Source organism: Athene noctua, chromosome Z (assembly GCF_965140245.1).
Source record: "Athene noctua chromosome Z, bAthNoc1.hap1.1, whole genome shotgun sequence".
In the NCBI taxonomy this organism is placed as follows: domain Eukaryota; kingdom Metazoa; phylum Chordata; class Aves; order Strigiformes; family Strigidae; genus Athene; species Athene noctua.
The window spans coordinates 13,651,523-13,672,324 of record NC_134077.1 but is presented as its reverse complement, the minus strand read 5'-3'; the positions used below and the strand labels follow the sequence as shown (position 1 = coordinate 13,672,324).

Below are 20,802 nucleotides of genomic sequence, written 5' to 3'. Positions count from 1 at the left end.
CTTGGGAAGCATGTGCCAGCAACCAACTTCGAAGGCAAAATGCAGAACTGCCACAGGTCTGCCCCTAAAAAAACCAACCCTGTTATGCAAGAGCTGGAACCTGGCCATCCACAAGGAAAACAAATGGCAATTCAGACGAGAGATACCTGGCAGCAGGCCCATTGCCTGTGACGGCACAAAAGCCATCAAAGCAGATGTGATCTTCCCTGCCAGCTGATCTCACCATGAACAGATTCTGCATACCAGTTTGTCAGCAGCCTTTTTCAAAGGAAACCCAGTACTGAGCAGCTTACAGAAATTTTCTCAAGAGGCTAGAGCTACTTGACCCCACAGGATGTTATTAAAAGAGGTGCAATTCCTGCTGTTTGTGTGTTTCACCCTCAGATAGGAAGACAGTGTTATCAAATAAGTTACTGAAAAATTAGTTTCACAAATGAAACTCAGAGTAGAAGAGATGATAAAAGGCAATGGGGCTGACTGTGTAACTATTGCTAAATTTAAAAAGTATATGTATCCATACGCATATACACATATATATATGTTCTGTGCGTGAAGTGCTAAGTGATAAAGAACCACAGTTTTAAAAAACTGTGGGACCTCACCAATCTGTGCTACTGCTCTAAGGTAGTTTTAAACTTAGTTGGAATGCATCCAGTGGCAAACAGGAAACCTGCATTACCTCTAGCAGGTCATCCACGTGAGGAATGGCTCTGAATTTATCTATCAGATAAAAGGCATAATCTGTAGAACTGGTTGTACAGGGTTTGGAGTGGATTCTCTTCTACCTGACAGCTCAAGGAAGTTAATAATCAAGTTGCAATTTCAGGGAGGAAAACTCAGTATATTTGACAGCTATCTAAGCATGACGTATAGAAGATATTTGCACTAAGTTAAAACAGTGTAGTGAGATTTCCCTCAGTACAAAAAGTAAATGAAGACACAAAAAGAACAAAGATGCAAAAATTGGAAATAGTTTATTTGCTGCAGAAGGAAACTTCTTGTAAATTACATATAAAGAAACTTGCTATGCTGTGGTATGTAATTTTCAATAATCCCCAAAGATAGCTGTAATAAATATATAAACTAAAACAAAGTAGAAGACTAAATTCATCAGGCAACCTACAAAATGTTTCATCAAGTTTTACACTTTGTGGCAATAGCATGCTTAAAATCTCGTTGTTCTCTCTGAAGTGCTGCAGCAAAAGTCTTTTCACATTTCTTTGGAGCATTTTCAAAACCATTTAACTAAAAAATACTGTTCAAAGTTAGCAGGCATTAGTTAAACCACCCAAGAAGAGAAACACCAAGGTCTAACTGATGCAAAGGTGTGATCTTCCTTTTTGCTTTTAAAATCCATTTTAGTTTTGTCAGGGTTAGGAATTATGTGATATAAGTGCACTATGAGTCCAGTCAGTCTGAGGCACTGCTGACTCTTGTCATATTATGACTCTACATAAACTTCATAGATTATATAGCTCTGGAAGATTTCTCTATTAGAGACATATCCACTAACAGGAATTAAAAAAAAACATCATAGTGAAGCTGCAAGCTAGTTAGAATGGTTGTACGCTCAAGTGCAGTGTGTGCGTAGAAACACTTTTCCATAGTTCATACTATGCCACATCAAGCATTTTTACTTGACTTTAAATTTAAAAGTGCTGATAAAGGCTTTACTGATGCCCCTAGCCTCTAGAAACAACATGCAGAAATTTCTGACAGCTTCTGCTGTTCTCTACCTATCATTTCTACATTTTTTGGAACAGCAGGCTGAATTGCATTTTACACTTCACTGCTCTGGACCACACTGACAGACAGGTTTATTATTCCGTACAGATCTCTTACAAACTGAAAACACTTCACTATGCTTCACTATTACTGAATACCTGGGGGTATAAAAAGAAACTCTCTAAAACACGGTTACCTAAAAATATTTATTAATAAGCTTAATGCAAACATTATGTAGAAAAAATGGTTTAGTTACAAAAAAATTCAGTAGAGGGCCAATAAAAATATACTGAAGAGAAGATCTTTACAAAAGTGAGGTTAAGAAATATGAGGCATTGACATTCACTGTAAACATCCTGTGTTCACTAGAATCCCTTGTCTAAAGTATATGTTCTGGTTTTGTTCCTGAGCTTCATGGCCAACACTTGCATAGATAGCTAAACCTATCATAAAGGGTTATTTATGTTTCTGTACTGCTTCGTACAGAACTTCAATAAACTAATGATTTTACCTTTTGAAATAGTTTTATTCCACTACCAGGCAGTTATGAAAGGAAACTGTGAAGCATGGTATGAGTTTTGTGTACTCAGTGCATTGGATGGGTTGGGACAGCTACCTCATGGTGTGTTAATCTTAAATAATATTACACTAAGAAGTGTAGCTGTTTGATGTTCTGGTTTAGCATAAATATCTACTTCTGCTCACTTCTGCAAGGCTTACTTCTGCTCTGCCGAAGACTGTATATGGCAAAATGTCAGGAATCCAAGTGCTACAACATCAAGCAACCAAATTAATCCCCAGTAACAAGTTGCAGCTTATAAACAGTACAGAAGACCTTATGGAGAATTTCATCTTTACCCAGGCAACACAACTGCTTTCCTCTAGATTAATCCCCAACTATTGGAGGAAGCTAGAAAGTATTTTCAGGGTAAACATGACATGGAGTGGCCTAGGTAAAAGTCTGAAGAACATACTTGCATTTTGGATATGAAAAGCAGGCATGTGTTTAGTTACTGCACACGCAAATACACATGGTAAGTGGTAGAGACAGACAAACAAATCCACCTCACAAACAGCACAATAACACAAAAGCAGCAAATTGCCAATTTAAAATCTTATGTTAAGGCAAATCTAGATAAACACCCATAACAGGATTAATAAAAATGGGGAGTTTTCCTTGGCTTTTTTGTTTACTTTTTCTGTGATTGGCTTTTACACATAGATAAAATTTGTTTAAGCACTTTCTGGACATCTTCATCCATTTGACCCTAAACAAGGGGAAAAAGAAGAAAAGATGATTGAATTCAAGCCTTTCTCTACTCTTTAAGAAGATTTACAAACCATTTTTTAGATAGAGTAATTAGATCAATTTCCTAAAAGGAAGCAGTGTTGAATTTGTGCTTAAACAGTCATACCTTTTCAGTAAGATGTCTGAGATAAAACATGCAAAGTTCTTGCTAAATTTGCAGAAGAAACATCTTTCATTAAAATACCGACACTGTGTAACTGACAATATGCAACCATACCTGCACAGCATAGAGAAGATGCATCCTGTAGACTGAGACAACTTCCTGATGTTGTTTCTTTGTCTCCTAGAAAATAGTTAAGCAGAAAGTCACAGAGCATTCAGAACTGTTGAATTCAGAACTCCCCAACTAGATTTAGAGAGCTCTGGGTAATTACAAACCATAGTCTTAGGCATGCATGGAAACCAGCTCAGACAGTACTGTGCCATTAGCCATTGAAAACATAATCTAGATAATTCTACCCATCCCAGCAAAACAGCTGGTGAGATTACATCACTTCTAAGAAGCGCTGAGCTGCAAAGATGCAGAATGAGCACATACTCCTGAGCTTATCAACAATCAGAATTGAGGAAAGCCAACAATATTCTCACCAATCAACCCTCAACTGCAACTGAACTCTTCCCTGAAGTCAGTGACCCATCTGTCAGCTAATGCCTTCCCAGGGAAAAAAAGGTCTTAACCCATGAAATCCTTAGTTAATTACTGTACTTCAAACAAGGAAAGCCAACCTTCTTCATGATCACAGATACCACATCCCAGAAGCCATCTTTGCAAATAAACGTGAAGCTGTTAGGAAAGCTAGCCTACAAAAAGGAAAGAATGCTTCTGTCCTGTTTTAAATCGTAACCCACTTTCCTCATGTGTTGCGTATCTTTGCACCTGACACTGCTTTACTGGTCCTTAAAGTGGGAGGTGAGGAGTCCTTTCAGACATGATGGACTGGGATAAGAAACAGTCTGGGCCTTTACACTGGCAGGATGCAGTGTTTAACTGTCTGCCTACTTATTTCTCCCTACTGCAAGGTCATTTTTCTGGCCCATAAGCATATTGACCCTTCTTTCTGTCTACTGGGCAAGGCAGGAAAGCAGACAACAGGTAAGCCATTTAGCATGCCAGGCTGGGAATTCTCCTTTCGGTTACTACAGAGCTCTCAACAAAGGCCCGTGGTGGGCAGTACCTTCTTTTCACCATCAGTAGTGAATTAAAGTGCTCCTTGGGACAGGCTAGCTCTTGGAAATAGCAATTATGAGTCAACCAAGCTTAGAAGACTGGACCTTTCATACACAAAAGAATATAATTTTTAAAATAACAACTTTAAGCAGTTCAGAATTTCAGAGAATAAACTGTGCTCCCTGTAAACAGATGAATTTACTCAATTTGAAACTTCATGCCTTTAGTGACTACTTTGTTCCAGAAAGTTGAATTTATTTTAGCTTAAGAAAAAAAAACAAGGCAACTTCAGATGATGAGTGTTCTTGAGAAAACACACAAATGCACTGCACACTGGCCACATTTTCCACAAATCAGGGTCTCAGCAGCAGGGCTGGCCACTGCATTTCACTACAAATACAGAAACTTTGCTCCACTGTTGATCTGAGAAAATATATGGGGGAAAACAGCTTTCTTCAGTTAGACTATTTCTAAAGAGCAATTTGTGACTTGCAGATTCCTAAATGTTTCAAACAGAGAAATTTTAGAATTTCTGGATGAAAATTCCTTTCCTAGTACTCATTACTGTGCACCATTTTAAATAAGGCAGAGTGAAGAATGACATGCGTATCTTCAGAGAGCTGGGAATAATGGTGGGTTTACAAATACCACACTTACCGTCAGTTGATTTTGCAACTGCTTCACTTGCTGTTGTAATGCTTCCAGCTGCTGGCTTTGTCTTTTGGGAGCACTGGTCGAGTAGGAAAGCTGAGAAAGGCTGTTCAATGCTTCTTTTAATTTACTAACTTCCTTGGTCATTTCATTGATCTAGGGAGACAAAAAAGAGGCTTTCATGAAAAGCTGCAAGGCATACTGTATTCCTGTGACTCTCACCTTGGGGTTATTTGTAACTTAAATTTAAGAAGTGAGGAAAACCAAGATGTAAACAAACTCAACGGACAAACAGATACATGTAAGCAAAGGGTTACAATGCTTCTCTATCCCTTTCCTAGCCCAGACAATTCAAAATGCACTCCTTGTTCTGAAAGCCAGCAATATTTGCAAACAGGGATTTCAGTTACCACCTTTACAAATACCGCTGCTGAACACGAGGCAGAAACATACCAAACACAGGCCAGCTATTCAGAGCTAGCAAAATACACAGCTTTTTATAAAGGAAGTTGTAGTGACAGATATGGTAGCTGAAGAGGATAAAACAGACAAGTCATGCTAAGGTTGAGATAATATAGTAAAATCAGAATAGCGAATTTTGGTCATTTCTGATCTTTTGTTTTCTTGTCTCCTCTGGAATCTCTTCCTGCTTTAAATCCCACTTCTTTAACTTCAGTTGCCCAAATAGTGTGAACCCAACCTAAACAGAACTTAAAAGAGGTAAATGAAAAGATCACGCATATCTCTGCAGGGGAGGGAAATCAACTGTGAAGTTAAACATACTGAAAACTTGCTTGATATCTGAATTTTTAGATGGACAAATGCACTCAAAAGTTACTCCACTCTGTGACACTTGACACATCATCCCATGCACCATCCAACATGTTAGCAGTCTGAACTCATGTACCATCTCTCCACTACAGTGAAACACTAACCTTTTTATCTTTATCCTCTTCCAGTTTTGATGAGCTTTCAGAATATCTTTTCATCTCAAGAAGATCTTCTTGAACTTGATGGTACTTTTGCTGAAGACCAGTCACCTCCTGTTCCTTTGCTTCAAGCAGAGTATGCATCCCTTCTTTCTCTTCTTTCAAGCGCAAAACTTCATTTTTCAGTTGCGTAACATCTAAGGACACATTGTCCTTCTCTTGGATTACATCCTTCAGCTTGGATGACAAAACACTAACTTCACCCTCTAGTGATGACTGGAGCTTTTCATATGTAGCCTTAGGTACCATTGCGTCATTAATTGCAGCTTTTTCTTCCAGTAATTCCTTCTGTAAGTTTCTTACTTCGCTTTCCTTGTTGGTAAGCAGTACTTTAAGCTCATTTATTTCTTCCTCCATTTCCATTACAGTATTTCTGAGTGCATTCATCACCTGATGGTGTTCAGTAATTGGCAAAGAGTTTTGTTTCTGAGCATCTAACAGTTGCTTTAGTTCTTCTGTTTCATCTAATACTTTTGTGTATTGGGATTTCATTTCTGATAACTCATTCTCTGCTTTGTATTTCAAGGAATTTGTTACCTGCATCAGTTTCTCGTGTTCATCTCTAGGAATGTAGTCCAAAGCTATATCATCTAGAGTTTTTCTCTTCCTATATTCTTCAAGCTCTGTTTGTGCTTCTTTGTACAACTGAGACAATTCACTAAGTTGTCTGTTGAGCTCATCTACCATCTTGTGCATTGCATCTTTCATTTCTCCAGCTTCAGCACTAGATTCCAACTGCGTCTGATTTGTCAGCTTGTCCTGTAGCCTTTTAATTTCCTCTTGCCCTTCTCTGTACCTCTCAATCAACAATGCTTTCTCTTGATTAATGTTATCAATAACTGAACAATATGAATTCTTCATCTCCTCACACTCTTCCACAGACAATTTGCTTGCCACATTCTGATCTCTTTCTTCAAACTTTTTCTGTAGCTCTCTCATTTTCTCTTTTTGCCTTTCGCTTTCCTCCAGCACTCTCTTCAATTCTTGCTTAAGCATTTCAACTTCTCCACATGTAACTTTCAACCTACTCAGATCAGAACTGGTTTCTTCACTTTCAGAGGAAACAAGACCCAGCTTCATTTGCTTTTGTACATTCAAAACCTCTTTCACAGCTTCCTCATAACTGTTCTGAGTTTCCTGGAACTTTGGTTTGAGATCAGAACCATTTTCTGAAATGTCTGTGCTATTTAAACAATCTGTTTCTGGGACTCTAGACTGGACCTGAGCTTCTACGTGCTTTCTTTTGGTTTCAGAATTCTCTAATTTCCTCTGCACATCCTTTAAGTCTTCCTGGAGGTACTTTATTTTTACTTCACTGGGGCTTGTCAACTTTTCTTGAATTTGGGTGGCATTTAATGTAGACTTCAGCTCCTGAGCTAGGAACTCATTTTGTCTATCTGCTCTTTGCTCAAACTCTGTTTGAGTTGAATGATAAGATTCTACAGTTGAATCCACTTCTTTAGGTGTTCTTTCCTGTGCAAAAAGAAAGCCGAACAATTGCACAATAGAAACAAGTACATGATCATATTTTTTAGAATAGGAAATCTTGCCACATCCTACAGAAACAGACAATCAAAGTACCATAGAAAAAAGCTTTAGAAAAATTCAAATCCCTCCCATTTATTCAAACCCAAAATTCAAAGCCGCTCCCATTCAGTCATCTACAGTGACAGAAGGCAGGAAGTGCCAAGTTCTTCTGAAAGTCTGGGCTGATCTCCATAAGCTAATAATCAAAGGCATGCAAATCAAAATTCTGCTAACACAACTGTTAACAACATCTTTTAGAATGTGGTTATCATCATAAACAAGTTATTCAGTAATTTATGGGAAAAGTGAGAAGATCAAAACACTGATTTAATCCTTTGGGGCAGAGTGTTTCCATGATCTTACCACCAAGCTCATTAAATTATCTTCATAATACATCTTTAAAACAGTAAGCCGCTCTTTGTTCTGCTAGAAGATTAAGAGAGCACTAGAACAGCACAAAAATATGCCACCTGTAATTTGTCCTGCAGCTCCTTATTGTGCAATGTCAAAGAAGCAATTTTTGCTTGCATCAACAGAAGTAGATCTTGCTGGTCAGCTTCAGAACTCACATCCAATAAACTATCAGCACCTTTCAAAAAAACCAAAACAAGATTCAAAAGCTTTCAAAACACGGGAATGCTAGCTAGTTATTCTAACCTCTCAAATTAAACTGTTTGTTCCCATGACCACTAAGTATAGTGAGCAAGCAAACTGTTCCTAGAAACTCTTTCCCCAAAAACGTGTCAGATCACCCAACAGCAGCAGGTTTTGGTGGGGAGCTGCTAGTGAAATTACAAAACATTACTGTCAATACTTATTGTGGCTCACGTTCTAAGTGGAAAGGTACAGAGGATTTCTGACCAGATTTCAACATTTCACACCACCTAGAAGACCTAATCAAATATGAAAATAAGGATTCAGTATTATTGTATACCTGTTGTGCTGTCACTCAGCCTGTCTTTATTATCGTGATGTGAGGAGCTGAACTCTTCCTGCTGAGACATCAAAAGAAAACACTTTCGAAGAAAGCAGATGTAAAGTTGGACAGTTCACTAAAGAGAAGTATAGACAGTATAGATCTTGCTGGATAAAAGCCTGGCAAAGTGGGTTTCTTTTATTTCTGGGGTCTTGTTTAATTGTAGCATGTGGTCAGTATTTCAAAATCTGCTAAAGCCATTCAAGTTCTATTGCCCAATTTTCATCAAATATTTATGAAATATGGGAAGCTATCCCATAGATAGTTTGTAAGGCTGCAGCCTCTGTGATAAATAATAGCAATGTATTGTCACGTATTTAAAAAAAACCAAAAAGTATTCAATACCATATGGTAAAGATCAGACAGAGCACACTCAACCACTTCCCTGTTGTCTTTTGGTGAAAGAGTTTTGACTTTTTGCATTGTACCATGCTGTGCACTTCACTTGTAATAGGTAATGAGCTTTCACAGCATTAATATTTACTTTCATAACCATATTCCTAAATACTAATTTATAACTAATTATATTTACATATTCGGTAAACATTAAAGTAATCCTCACTTACTTTATAAATTACATCAAAGATAGATTTGCATTGCTTTTTGTTCCTAAAACTCAGCTAATTAATTCACAAGAGACTCTGCAGTCAGCAAAGTAGATTATTAAGCAAAATAGATTATTAAGATATTACATTTTCCTTCCCTAAGCTTCATAAGAACAATAAGAACCTGATACCTTGCACACTTGATCAGCAAAGAAAGCCTGCCCTTTTCCAGTCATGGGAGTTGAAGTTGATGAGTGTGGAGAGGACAAATCACCAAGCTGTAAAAGATTTTATATAAATAGGTATGTACATATATGTTTACATATAACTCTCTCTCTAACATGTGCCTGTATATAAATATATACACACACAGAGAAATTAAAGAATACTTTTCCCTGCACTAACATAAGTCACACCTCTAGGTTAGTTTCAAAGAGCAGGTCTAATTATTCAGTGCTCTGAGTCGGTATTATATACGCAGTGTAGCTGTTATACAGGTAACATTCCAGTTTAACATTAAACCTAACTGTTAAACTGCATTTTGATACTCTATATCTAAATATTTTACTTTCATGTGTATATATGCATATAATAATGTGTACATATATATTTATTATTAAAATATACATAATTATTTACTTATGAATGTTAGGGGGAAAAAAAAAAAGAGGACCTTCAACTTTAGGTGGAAGAAGCAATTGTACAGTGAAATTCATACAGTTATATCTTAGGCCATGCTGTATTTCAAGCCATCTTGAGTAATTAACCTAACCAACATGTGCTTTTATGGTGTTATCCTAATGTCAGGAAAAGCACTCATGGTAAGACAGACTTATAAAAATTAGAGTGACAGAATAAATCCAGCCCACACTAATCACATAATGTTCAAAATGCTTTTCACCCCCTAAAAGCATCTCAAAATTGGTCTTTTCTTTACCTGAATAGGACTGATAGGAGGAGGTGGGGCTTTGCGTTTTTTTGGAGTTCCACTTCTTTCTGAACTTAATTTAGAGCCTTGGTCATGCTGAAAGTTTCACCAGCCAGAAAAGGTAGGTTTGTTAGTTTGGTTAGTAAAGTCCGAGCAAGTTGTTTTATTGAAAAAAAAAAAAAAAAATAACCCCACATTAATATCAACTTTAGCAGCTCATGCAGTGTCTTTTTTTTTTCTATGTAAAGACTACATCTCTATTAACATAAAGATATTAAACATGCCTGACAATAAGAATCTGCCCTCTTGTAATCCATGCTTCAGTGAAAACAAAAGATTTAGTGAAAAAGCAGAAGCTAACAATAGGTTTAGCACTAGTGATCTTAAATACTTCCATTCATACATAGTCCAGTCATGCCATTCTTAAAGGCTACCATGTTTCCTCTCCACCAACTTCTGCCTAAGCTCCCACCTCTCTACTCAGAGAAGGAATGAACCAATGCACTGCATCATCGTCCACTTTCCAGCCACCAGCAGGTCTACAAGGTCTATTTGCACTCCAAGATAGGATACTAAATAAAAAATGTAAGAAACTAATTTAATTGCCTAAATCTGCTGGGATTCTCAGAGATGGGGGTCTCCAGTAAGATGTAACTAGGGATTATCCTCAGTTTTATGTTTTGGAAACAGGGAACTTTACCAGATCATCTTCTCCACAGTTTAAAGAGATAGAGAGCCAAAAACCAAGCTCCTGCGTTACACATGAGACAAGTGGAATATCTTCCCAGCACACGTGTGCACATACATACCCCCCCCCTCCTTTCCTTTTCTCAATGAGGGTGGTGGCTGCTGTTACAGAGAGAAGCTAAGTCTAAAAGGGATGTTCCTGAAACACATTTCTTAAATACGCAACAAAACCCTTTCGGATTACAGAGTAGTTAACAGCAGCCCATCTCACAGTGACATTTACTAGTGCTTCTAGTCACATCAATTACTGTTTTTTTCTTAATTTACAAGTCTATATAGCCCAAGTATTTTTAAAACCAAAAGGAAAAATACCTGCTTTGCTTTTGTTGTTGACTTTGTATCTGTGAAGCAGAAAAGACGTGCAATTAAGAACAGCTATCAAAGTTGTCTGTCATTCCTAACCCCTCTCTCAGCTCTACTTCTCACACCATAACTACTTTGTGTTTTGAATTCCTGTCTGAAATCTGAGAAATATACTTTAATTTTTAAATTCCATTTGAATCCTTTCTCTGCTGCTTTTTGGGTTTTATATTGAGATAAAATTCAGAGGATTGCGACAATTCTTATCCTACTATAATCTCACACCATTCTTGCACATTGGCTTCCTACTTTAGAAATCCATCTTCGCTTGACCATAAAACCCTCTGCATGCATTAGTACCTCCTCCAACTCCTCTACTGAGAAGCTGTACGTTTAACTTACTCCTCCACATAATAAAAAAGGATCTATTCAAAATTGTAAGCTACATTTCATGATGCTGCTACATCAGCTTACCTTTTATTTTCCAAAAACGCCTCTTTTTGCCCTGCTCGGTGCTTTATGCCATGCTAAATATTACCATCTATGGCAAAGACCACATTTTCCTGCTTTTGGGAAGCCTCACCCAGAACACCTTGAAGATGGCTTTTGAAACTTTTCAGCCTACCTTATGAAGTAAATTTGTTCATTGCTAAATATACACATAGGCCAGTTCCAGAAGTGATAAAACTGTAGATCGGCATCTCTTACATACCCATATCCTGAGATAACTTTGATGATAGGAGATTCTGGATCCCTGTATTCTCAGAGAGCTTGGAGTAATGCAGGGCATTCTGTCCAAAGACATCTACTAAACTGACATCTGCACCTTTCCTAAGGAAGGCTTCCACCATGTTAAGGCTGCCCACTTCACAAGCCATCATCAGAGCAGTTCTGGACAAAACAAACAAAACACACACAGAGTAAGTGTCAATGCTGTACTCTTTGAGCAGCAGCTCGGTTTTTTAGGAAAAAAGTGAGACAGTTATTGTGCAATAAAGTGCAAGGTTTTATCAACATGTGTATTGACACATACATATAACTGTTGCTTCTCCTGCCCCTCCTCTTCTTCCCCATACTCCTCAGCGGGGAATTGACATTCTTTGGATTTCTAAAAAGGGTTACTGAGGTCAGGAGAAAAGACATAAATAGAAATGACTGCAGGATAAAGTCAGACTACCAAACCTTACTGCCACACTCCAATTACAGCTCTGCAAGTCGTGGTACAACATGAAAGCATTTATTTCATTGCTGCTCTCCTTCACATGTTGCTTTAAAGACAAAACAGACAAACAGATTTCAAACAAAAAGCCAGACAATCTCAAAGCTCTTCAGTGAGACTAAGAGATGGGTTTGACCTCAACTCCTCACCTGTTCAGTTTAAAAAAAAAGAAGTCCATTAGAGCACAATCAATTCCCTCTCCGACATCAGACAGCTTAACAGTGTCAGATCCTAGAGTAAGGGCAGCACACAGAGAGTGTTCTCCTAACAGGTTGTATTTGTTTTTCACAATTACTTGAAGGTGTCACAAGAGATGTACAGAATAATTAGGAACACACAGAAAAACCCACATTTCAAGCATGCTTTAATGTTGCTTTCTTGCTTAGGCATAATTCTCCCTTCTCAGCATGAAAACATGCCTAATAGTTTGGCCATGTTCGCTGGCAAACACACTGCACAGCACAGATACGAGACTGAAAAGTTACTACAGTGATATTTGCAACATATTTAGACAATCACTTCATTGATGAACTAAATATACTGCCTGTAATGGGTAAGCCCCAGAAAAATGATGGCTGTTGCAGTGCTGTGCTAAAAAGTACTGCTGAGTAGTAACTTGAATAACACCTCCAGAGTCACAGGGACGGCTTTAGATTACCAAAATAATTAACTCAGTCTGGACAAGATAGGAAATTGGATATACCATTTTCAAAGGTTATCCCCTTCCTCTCCCAAAAAGGATTTTCCTTTTTCATTAAAAACTTAACCACTTTTGTGAACACGAGATGCAAGAGTTGTTACACTCCACCAGAAGGAAAGAAGGAAGTGAAATGATATATTCATGTTGTATGATTTTCTTGCATCTACACACAGTACTTTCTTAAAAAATACAAAAATATAAGGCTATATCTATGACAGAAATGCCTTCATCCAGTTAAACTAGAAACTCTTAATGCTCTCTGTTGATTAAACAGTAAGAGAGTGAGGGGAGGGCAGAGGTCCCAGAGCAGGCAATACCTTGGTTCAAAGCACCAAAAGGCTATTCAAACCAACCAAGACAACTAAGAAGTTTTCTTTAGGCAGCTTAAAACAAAGAGTGCACTAATAAACTCTGGACTGATAAAAACCAAGTTAGGGCCCAGTCTTGTCCTCCCAGGTGCTGTCAAAGAACAGTATGAGCATTGTATCACATATGATAATCAAGATTGCTATCAGGTGTAAGTGCCAAGTCTTCTCAGCATCCTGCTCTACCTTCACAGTTTAACCAACTGTTTATAAAACAGTCCACAATTTTCAAAGACTCTTGATCTTCATCAGTATCATAAAAACAAGTGCATGTTTCACTACAAGGATGTTGTTTTTTAAAATCCATTTTCTGCACATCCACTATCTATTAATGCAACAAATCTCTAAGACAACAGCATCTCCATTAGATAGCTTTATGGTACTCTTCTCTTGCTGCTGTGGCTACATTATGGTAGAAAAAAGAGCCTTCCTCATATGTCACTGCTAAGTAAAACTTTTAGGATTTAAGTTGGAGAAACTAACTCATGCCAAGAAGAGAGCAGCATTTAAAACTGTGACATGTACGAAGTGATGTGTGGGCAAGTGCTATCAATCAGATTCTTGATTTCTTTAAAAATGCTCTGGTAGCTTAAGGGAAATCTTACAGGCACATCTAATTTTATAGTTACATAGTTTTTTCTGTTGCACTTTTCCCTTTAGGCAGAATTCTGTAAGCTTTCTCAAAATATCAGGATATGCTGTCCAGTACAGAAGGCATTATTTCACCTAACAACAACTATTTTGGGAAGGATTTGAGAAGAAAGCTTCATCTGACAGTCAGCCTTGGGGAAGAATTAACATGTTAACCTGCTGTACCTTCCATTTTTATCCCTGGTGTTGATGTCTGCTCCATGATCCAGAAGGTATTTGCAGACTTCCGTATGACCATTTTGTATTGCAAGCAGCAGAGGTATGTTCCCATCCTAGGAATGCATTTAAAGAAGCTATGAACAATTATCCATCCACCTATAAATATCACTGAGATTTAAAGGTCAGCTATGAACTTCTATATAGCACAAACAAGGCGCTATCAGCACATTTTTCTCGTGAATCATAAATATAGCTGGGTTTACTGTAATTCCTTTCTTGACTACTGGGGATGCAAAGCATTAGGAGTAGGAGTGCTTTTTGCTTTGTACTCTCTTTTCTGTTTGCTTAATGCTATAACATGATGGTTTTGGAACTACACAATACCTTTAAGTCGCTCCACAACAAAAGTGGTAATTTTAACTAAGTACAAGGCAAAACCACATTTCATATAATCACAGAATAACGCCAGTTGGAAGACACCTTCAGAGGTCATCTTGGGGTTTCTCCCCCTTTGCTCTCAATCCAAAGCTAGGCAAACTTCAGGTTACAGTACATTGCTCAGAGACATCCAGTCAAGTTTTAAGCATCTCCAAAGGCAGATACACCATGAAGTCTCTGGGTACCAGTTCCAGTGTTTTAACACCTTCATGGTCAGATTATGTTTTTTCTAGTACCTAACTGAAATTTTCAACTGGATCCACTGCCCAAATTCTGACCATTGCTTGTTATCATTTTGTCATGCACCTCTGAGGTTGCTCTGGCTCCCTCCCTCTTTCCTATGATCAACCAGGACAAAAGATGAGGACATTTTTAAGATGCTCCTACAGTCTTAAGACTGAACAAGCCTTTTCTGCCTTTAAAATGCATCTGCTTAAATTTTAGGTCTAACCTCTGTAACAGATTTTTTTTATTAGAAAGACCAGGTGAAAAGGAGACAGAGAGAAGTTGAAAACTAACGAACAAGTTTAAATATTTTTATATCCCCCCCCCTTTCTTTTTTTTTTTTCTTTTTCCATTTTGCACCTAATTTCTGTCAGGCCCCCTCCCTTTTTCATCAGAAGGTTTTCTATCAGGCAGTTGCATCATTCCCCAAAATAGACCTGATTGTTTGCAAACATTTCATAATAATGAATATAGTGTCCCTGAGCCTTCAGACTACAGCAAGTACAATTTTTTCCTTCAGACTTAACATACTTTGGTTGGGCTTGTGAGCATTTGACAGCACTTGACCACCTAACAGGCCTTTTCCAAAGCCTACTAGAGTCAATGGAAAGATTTTTATCATGTTTTGAATGTGTCAGCATTGATTCTAGCTACTTACACCAATGCCTCAATTTAACAAGCAGCATATCATGCCACTACTGTATGAGACTGTGATGTACTTCCCCACCTCTGCTATGGCAATTTGCAAAATGAACTCCCTCCAACAGAGAAATCCAAGAAGAAATACAAGCATAGTATTGCTTTGAACTGCTGCACCTGAGATTGGCTGGAGTGGAGGGTGGTAAAAGAGCTTAAGTATCTTAAGTACATGACGGGAGAAGAGGTACATACCAAATCTTTGACGTTAATTGGACATTTGTGTTCGCACAGAAGCTGAACTGCCTGAAGGCAACCACATGCAGCTAAAAAAAAAAAAAAGACAAGCATGAAGGTCCATTAAACCCCATTTTCACGATTTGTGTTCCGCATTTCCACTTGCAATACTTAAGCATTACAGTGGGGTTCAACAAAAACAAATCAAATTGTATTTCTCTGCTTTAAGAAGGAAGGAGAGAAGGACTAAAAAGAAATACAACCAATATTAATGATCCAAGTTAGCATAAGAAGATACAATCTTCGAAGAATTAAATAAAAACAAACCTAACCTTAAGTATTCCAATAGCTCTGCACTTGCAAGTGTGCAAGTCAAGTTTGTTAACTGTAATTAACTGAAATTCAGCACTCACAGTATTTATCTAAAAAAATACCCACAATCTGTAAACCATCAGGTGGACTCACTAGAGTTATGTAGTTAGAACCTAAAAAGCTCCACCAGACTGAGGAGCTAGGAATATCAAGCACAACAAAATAGATAGTACAAGCTTTCAACAAAGAAGTTACCTGCATAATGTAAAGCTGTTTTCCCAGAATTGTCAGTGCTGTCTGCTGGACATTTACTCTGCACAGTTCAATAAGAAGAAGGGGAAAGAGAGCAATTAGAGAAACACCCAGAAAGTAAAACATGTTTTAGGCTAAGGACAGAGTGCTGAACATCTCTGAGAAAAGTTTTATGAACTACTCCAGAAGACAGTACTGAAGGCACAGCCCTTCCCTCTACCAGTCTGATCTTCTCCTTTCAGTTTATACTGAAGCCACTGGAAAAACTCATGTGAGAGAGATATTAAAAAAAAAATAATTACAGTTTTGGAACAATTTAAATCAGGAAATAGAAAAAAGAAAGAAACTCTCATCTCAGAAAAGCTTTGTATTTTTTTACATTACAGTAAGAGTTAAAGCAACCATAACCTAAGGCAATTAGTTCCCTCAAAGGCAATAAGGCTTCATTTGCATTTGTAAAAACTAAAGCATCAACAACTTGGTTATATTTTGTGGTATTATAAGCCACCAACTACTACAGATCAATCTAGACTACAAAATAATGAATAAAAAAAATACGACTTCAAATCTTTATCAAGACTTGCTTTGGTACAGAAAATTTTAGGTTTAGTTTACAGCAAAGGAAGAGAATCAGAGAATCATTTAGGTTGGAAAAGACCTTCAAGACCACCAAGTCCATCCATAAACTTGGCGCTCTCAAGTCCACCACTAAACCATGTCCCTATGTGACACATCTACACACCTCTTAAATACCTTCAGCAATGGTGACTCAATCACTTCCCTGGGCAGCCTATTCCAATGCTTGATAGCCCATTTAGGGTACAAATTTTTCCTAATATCCAATCTAAACCTCCCCTAGTGCAGCTTGAGGCCATTTCCTCTTGTCCTATTGCTTGTTAGGTGGGAAGAGACTGACACCCATCTCACTACAACCTCCTTTCAGGTAGCTGTAGAGAGCAATGAGGTCTCCTCTCAGTCTCTGGTTTCTCCAGGATAAACCCCAGTTCCCTCAGCTGCTCCTCACAAGACTTGTTCTCTAGACCTTTCACCAGCTTCACTGCTCTTCTCTGGACACAAGAAGATATGATCCTGAAATAATGGGCTTCTAAAAAACCAACATTAGAGCTTTTGACTTTCAAATGTATCACTGCCTCCAACATTTCTATGATTTTCTTCAAAAACAAGTTCACATTGATTACCACATTCTGTAACAAAAATGTTAAGATTCTGCCTGTGTAAAACAATTATTTAGTCTGTCTTTCTTCAACTCCAGCGTGTCAGGACTAGACATTCCTCATATGTACACTTTATATCACCAAGCTGGTCCACAGAAGCAAGAAAGCAATCCTAGCAGCATATATTATTGAAATATATTACCAATGGCTTTGCACTTACGAACATATTTAGAAATCTCCATATTTAAATAAGATTAGCAAGATATCAACAAAAGCACTCTACAGTTGTAACTGGTAAGTGAATGGGCAGCAGCTATTCGGTATAAATACTCATCTATTGTATGAGTTGATGTGTATCATGCAGGAGCATGATCTATGAGTTGATCATGCTGCTGCATGCGATACCATCAGTAACAGCTTGATGTCACTGTTTATGCTGTAAATGGATTTGCGTTAGAAGTAGCTATTTGCAATGAAATCCCCAAGAGGGGAGCCACAATGATTAACGATAACCCTTTCCAGGTGTGGAGGAACAGGGGAATCAGCTTGCAACAAGTATGGAGGTGGGAATCAGTGAAACTGGACCCAATATTGTCAAAGACATTAACAGGGGTCAGTCATGGGATGACTGTAGAGCCCTGAGGTAACCAAGGAAAAGCAATTTAGAGGTTTGGGATATGGGATCTGTTCTCTTTCTGTGCTCAAGCAGGGTCATTATTTATTATTTCATCTGTAGTCTGAGCCACAGTCTTACTGATAACTCCAAACTCCTAAAAATCTGTCCCATTACTCTGATCACCTCCACCAAAACTCACCTGGCTCTCTGAAACGGGGCTGAGGTAGAGAATGTCTCTTGCTGCTTACTAATGCACATCTTCAGCCTCAACATCACAAGAATCTTCGTCTTCACTTTTGTTTTTGTTTCCCCATTCTTTATATTCCCTTTCTAACTGTCCTTTGCCTCATTTTACTGAGGATTAAATTTTTTCCATATTTTAGCATCTAAATTACTTTGGTTTCTTCTCCCTTTGACTTTAAACTTGACAGACATTTCTATGGTCAGCCACAGCCAGAAAGTACTGCAGTGGAGCTATATCAAAATCCCCCCAGAAGTGAAAAATCCTTTTCCCCTATACCTCTTAACCTATCTACATCCAACCACACAGACAAAACACAGCAAATTAGAAGATGCAACCTGCTTGAAATCCAAACTTGCTATGTCAAATCACCTGCACATGGAAAACTGTATTTGTGGACCACTCAGGGTAGATACGACCCTGTTTTCTATCATCCATTCATAGTGCCCAAAAGGTCTTTAAACTCAAGCACCTCTCCTGATCGCAAGGAGATAGGACAACAGTATAGGAACATGATATGATGCAGATTACTAGCAGCAAATGCGTCAATGTCTAGTGGAACCAATGTAGAGGAACAAAAGGAAAACTTAAAAAAAAAATTATTTAACTTTTTACTTTACCTGAAGTAACCTCTTAATGCAATCTGGGTGGCTGTTCTTTGCTGCAAGATGTAAAGCACTGTGCCCTAAATGAATAAAAGCATAGCAAATTAAGTATTCAATCACACCAAAAACCAGGCATAAACTTCTCCACAACAAAGGCAACATTTTGAATTATCTGTCTTGTTCTTGTCATGACACATGAGAAGTAAGGATAGAGAAAATAAGACAAAAACCTACATCAAACAGAATGTGTTTACAACAGACTGTTGTTCAGGCAGGTAACAGAATAATCTTAATGTCTAGCTTCATATAAAGGAATGACACAAACACTGTGTCAGACTATACCTTGGCAGAAGTAAGTCTAAGATTGCGAAGTTATGTTTTGTTTCTTAAAAAACAATTTTCCTATATTACTCAGCCTCCCTTGCAGAGAGATGTCTGTCAAGTGTCTTCATGATTTCTTCCATTTGGCAATAAAAAAGGAACTCAGCACTGAGAGCAAAACCAGCCAAAATCACCAGATACCACTACAATTTTGTATCATCTGTGGACTGCACACAGAAGGGGACTCAGAACACGTCTACTTTGGTTTGCATCTCATTATTCCCATTTCTGTTAATTTATTTAGCATCTGTGAGTTTATATTTAGCTATGCAATACAATGATTTACTGACTATGGATTTATGATGAAAGACTGCAGTCTTTCCTCTAGTTTCATCCTACACAACATCTGAAAAATTAAAGAGGCCAAGATAGCAAAAGAACAAATTATCCATGTAACTAAGAAGAGGAGGAGCCAAGATTTAGTACTCGGACAGAGCCACTGGTGACAGCAGAATCTCACTGTAAATAATGTGACTATTACAGACAAGATTTTCCCTAATGAATACTGGGTCAACATTCTCAGGTGAGAGCAGGCAACCTCCTATTATCCAAACAACTAATAAATCCTGAGGCAAGATGAAGTATGAATTCTAAATAATAGTCTGCACCAGGTACGTATATTCTCTTATCATTGTGCATAATCTAAACGCTTCTTCCAGTATCACAGACACTTCCTTATAGAGGCAAATCATTTCCATGTATAACAAATTCACTCAGACTGTAATCAGTGGCCAAAACAGAACCCTTGGGCGCAACATTTACAGATCATTACTAGAGAAACCGAACGCTGACAGCTCACTCAGGTGACTCAGCTAGGGAGAGAAAATGCTGGGCACAGACTCCACAGATATGTCAACTGAAATCTATTAAGAGTAGTTTGCCAGTTTCAAATTCAGCTCCCATCATTCTCCTAGTGGAGTAGTAATTAAGGCATAGGACTTCTGAGGGCTGAAACAGCATACTTAACAGCTCTCAGCTCTGTTATGGCCTGTATCAGCTCTTTTCACTATGTCATAATCCTGAGGAAATGTCTTACTGCAACTCCTGTACAATTAATGGGGTTAATCGCTTGGATACACATAAAAGCAACACCAAAGATCTCGATTTAACCTATAAAAAGCCTTGAAAGAAGTTAACAAGAAGAGCTGGGGGGAGATTATTTTTTTAACTTCAAAATAAAGCTAACAAAAAATAAAATCAAGCAACTATTCTGCATCTGGAGTACACTAAATGTACAACCATAAGTTGGCATTTATACTATTAGGGCAAAAGTTTTCAAGGGCTTTAGAATTTGAATTCTATGTGCAGAAAAATGCAAGTATGACTAAACCTGTAAGTGTTACAACTGCTTTTCCTACATGGTGTGTGTAGAAAAGAAGTGTTGTCAAATTTACAGTTGCACTCTGCACATTAAGAACAATATAAGCAATGTGACTGTATTATGCTGCATGAGTAGATTCAAAGAGGCATACCTGCACCATCTTGGGCTGTCACATCTGCGCCATGTGTCACCATAATCCTGAGGCACTCTGCATGGCCTTTGGTGGCTGCCAGGTGAAAACTGGAAGAGAGCATTTAAATGTCACTTTTCTTTTATTAAGACCTCCTTTCTCTTTCATTCACAAACCAAGTACTGGCAAGTTCTCCCCTCCCTGTCCTTACATCTTTTGGCATCCCTCCACTGCCTCACAAGAAGATAATAGCTCTGAAAGTGAGAAGGCACAT

At 38.0% G+C, this 20,802-nt stretch overlaps 1 protein-coding gene across 4 annotated transcripts in view; it reads right to left on the bottom strand.

Annotated features, from left to right (window-relative positions):
* Window positions 1-961: 961 nt before the first annotated feature.
* RAI14 (retinoic acid induced 14) overlaps window positions 962-20,802 on the bottom strand; it is an 87,976-nt gene continuing 68,135 nt past the window's right edge. Inside the window, exons 4-18 of one of the 4 annotated variants that reach the window (XM_074932261.1) lie at window positions 20,550-20,638; window positions 18,712-18,776; window positions 16,063-16,120; window positions 15,514-15,584; window positions 13,966-14,072; window positions 11,578-11,756; window positions 10,878-10,906; window positions 9,828-9,914; window positions 9,082-9,168; window positions 8,304-8,364; window positions 7,840-7,958; window positions 5,789-7,315; window positions 4,860-5,009; window positions 3,252-3,317; window positions 962-2,993 (exon numbers count right to left, since the gene is read on the bottom strand). In XM_074932261.1, the coding sequence (XP_074788362.1) occupies window positions 2,916-2,993; window positions 3,252-3,317; window positions 4,860-5,009; window positions 5,789-7,315; window positions 7,840-7,958; window positions 8,304-8,364; window positions 9,082-9,168; window positions 9,828-9,914; window positions 10,878-10,906; window positions 11,578-11,756; window positions 13,966-14,072; window positions 15,514-15,584; window positions 16,063-16,120; window positions 18,712-18,776; window positions 20,550-20,638 (2,773 nt within the window). In that variant the 3' untranslated portion in view covers window positions 962-2,915. The remainder of the gene's footprint in view (window positions 2,994-3,251; window positions 3,318-4,859; window positions 5,010-5,788; window positions 7,316-7,839; window positions 7,959-8,303; window positions 8,365-9,081; window positions 9,169-9,827; window positions 9,915-10,877; window positions 10,907-11,577; window positions 11,757-13,965; window positions 14,073-15,513; window positions 15,585-16,062; window positions 16,121-18,711; window positions 18,777-20,549; window positions 20,639-20,802) is intronic. The other 3 variants (XM_074932262.1, XM_074932264.1, XM_074932265.1) reach the window with 3 other exon arrangements.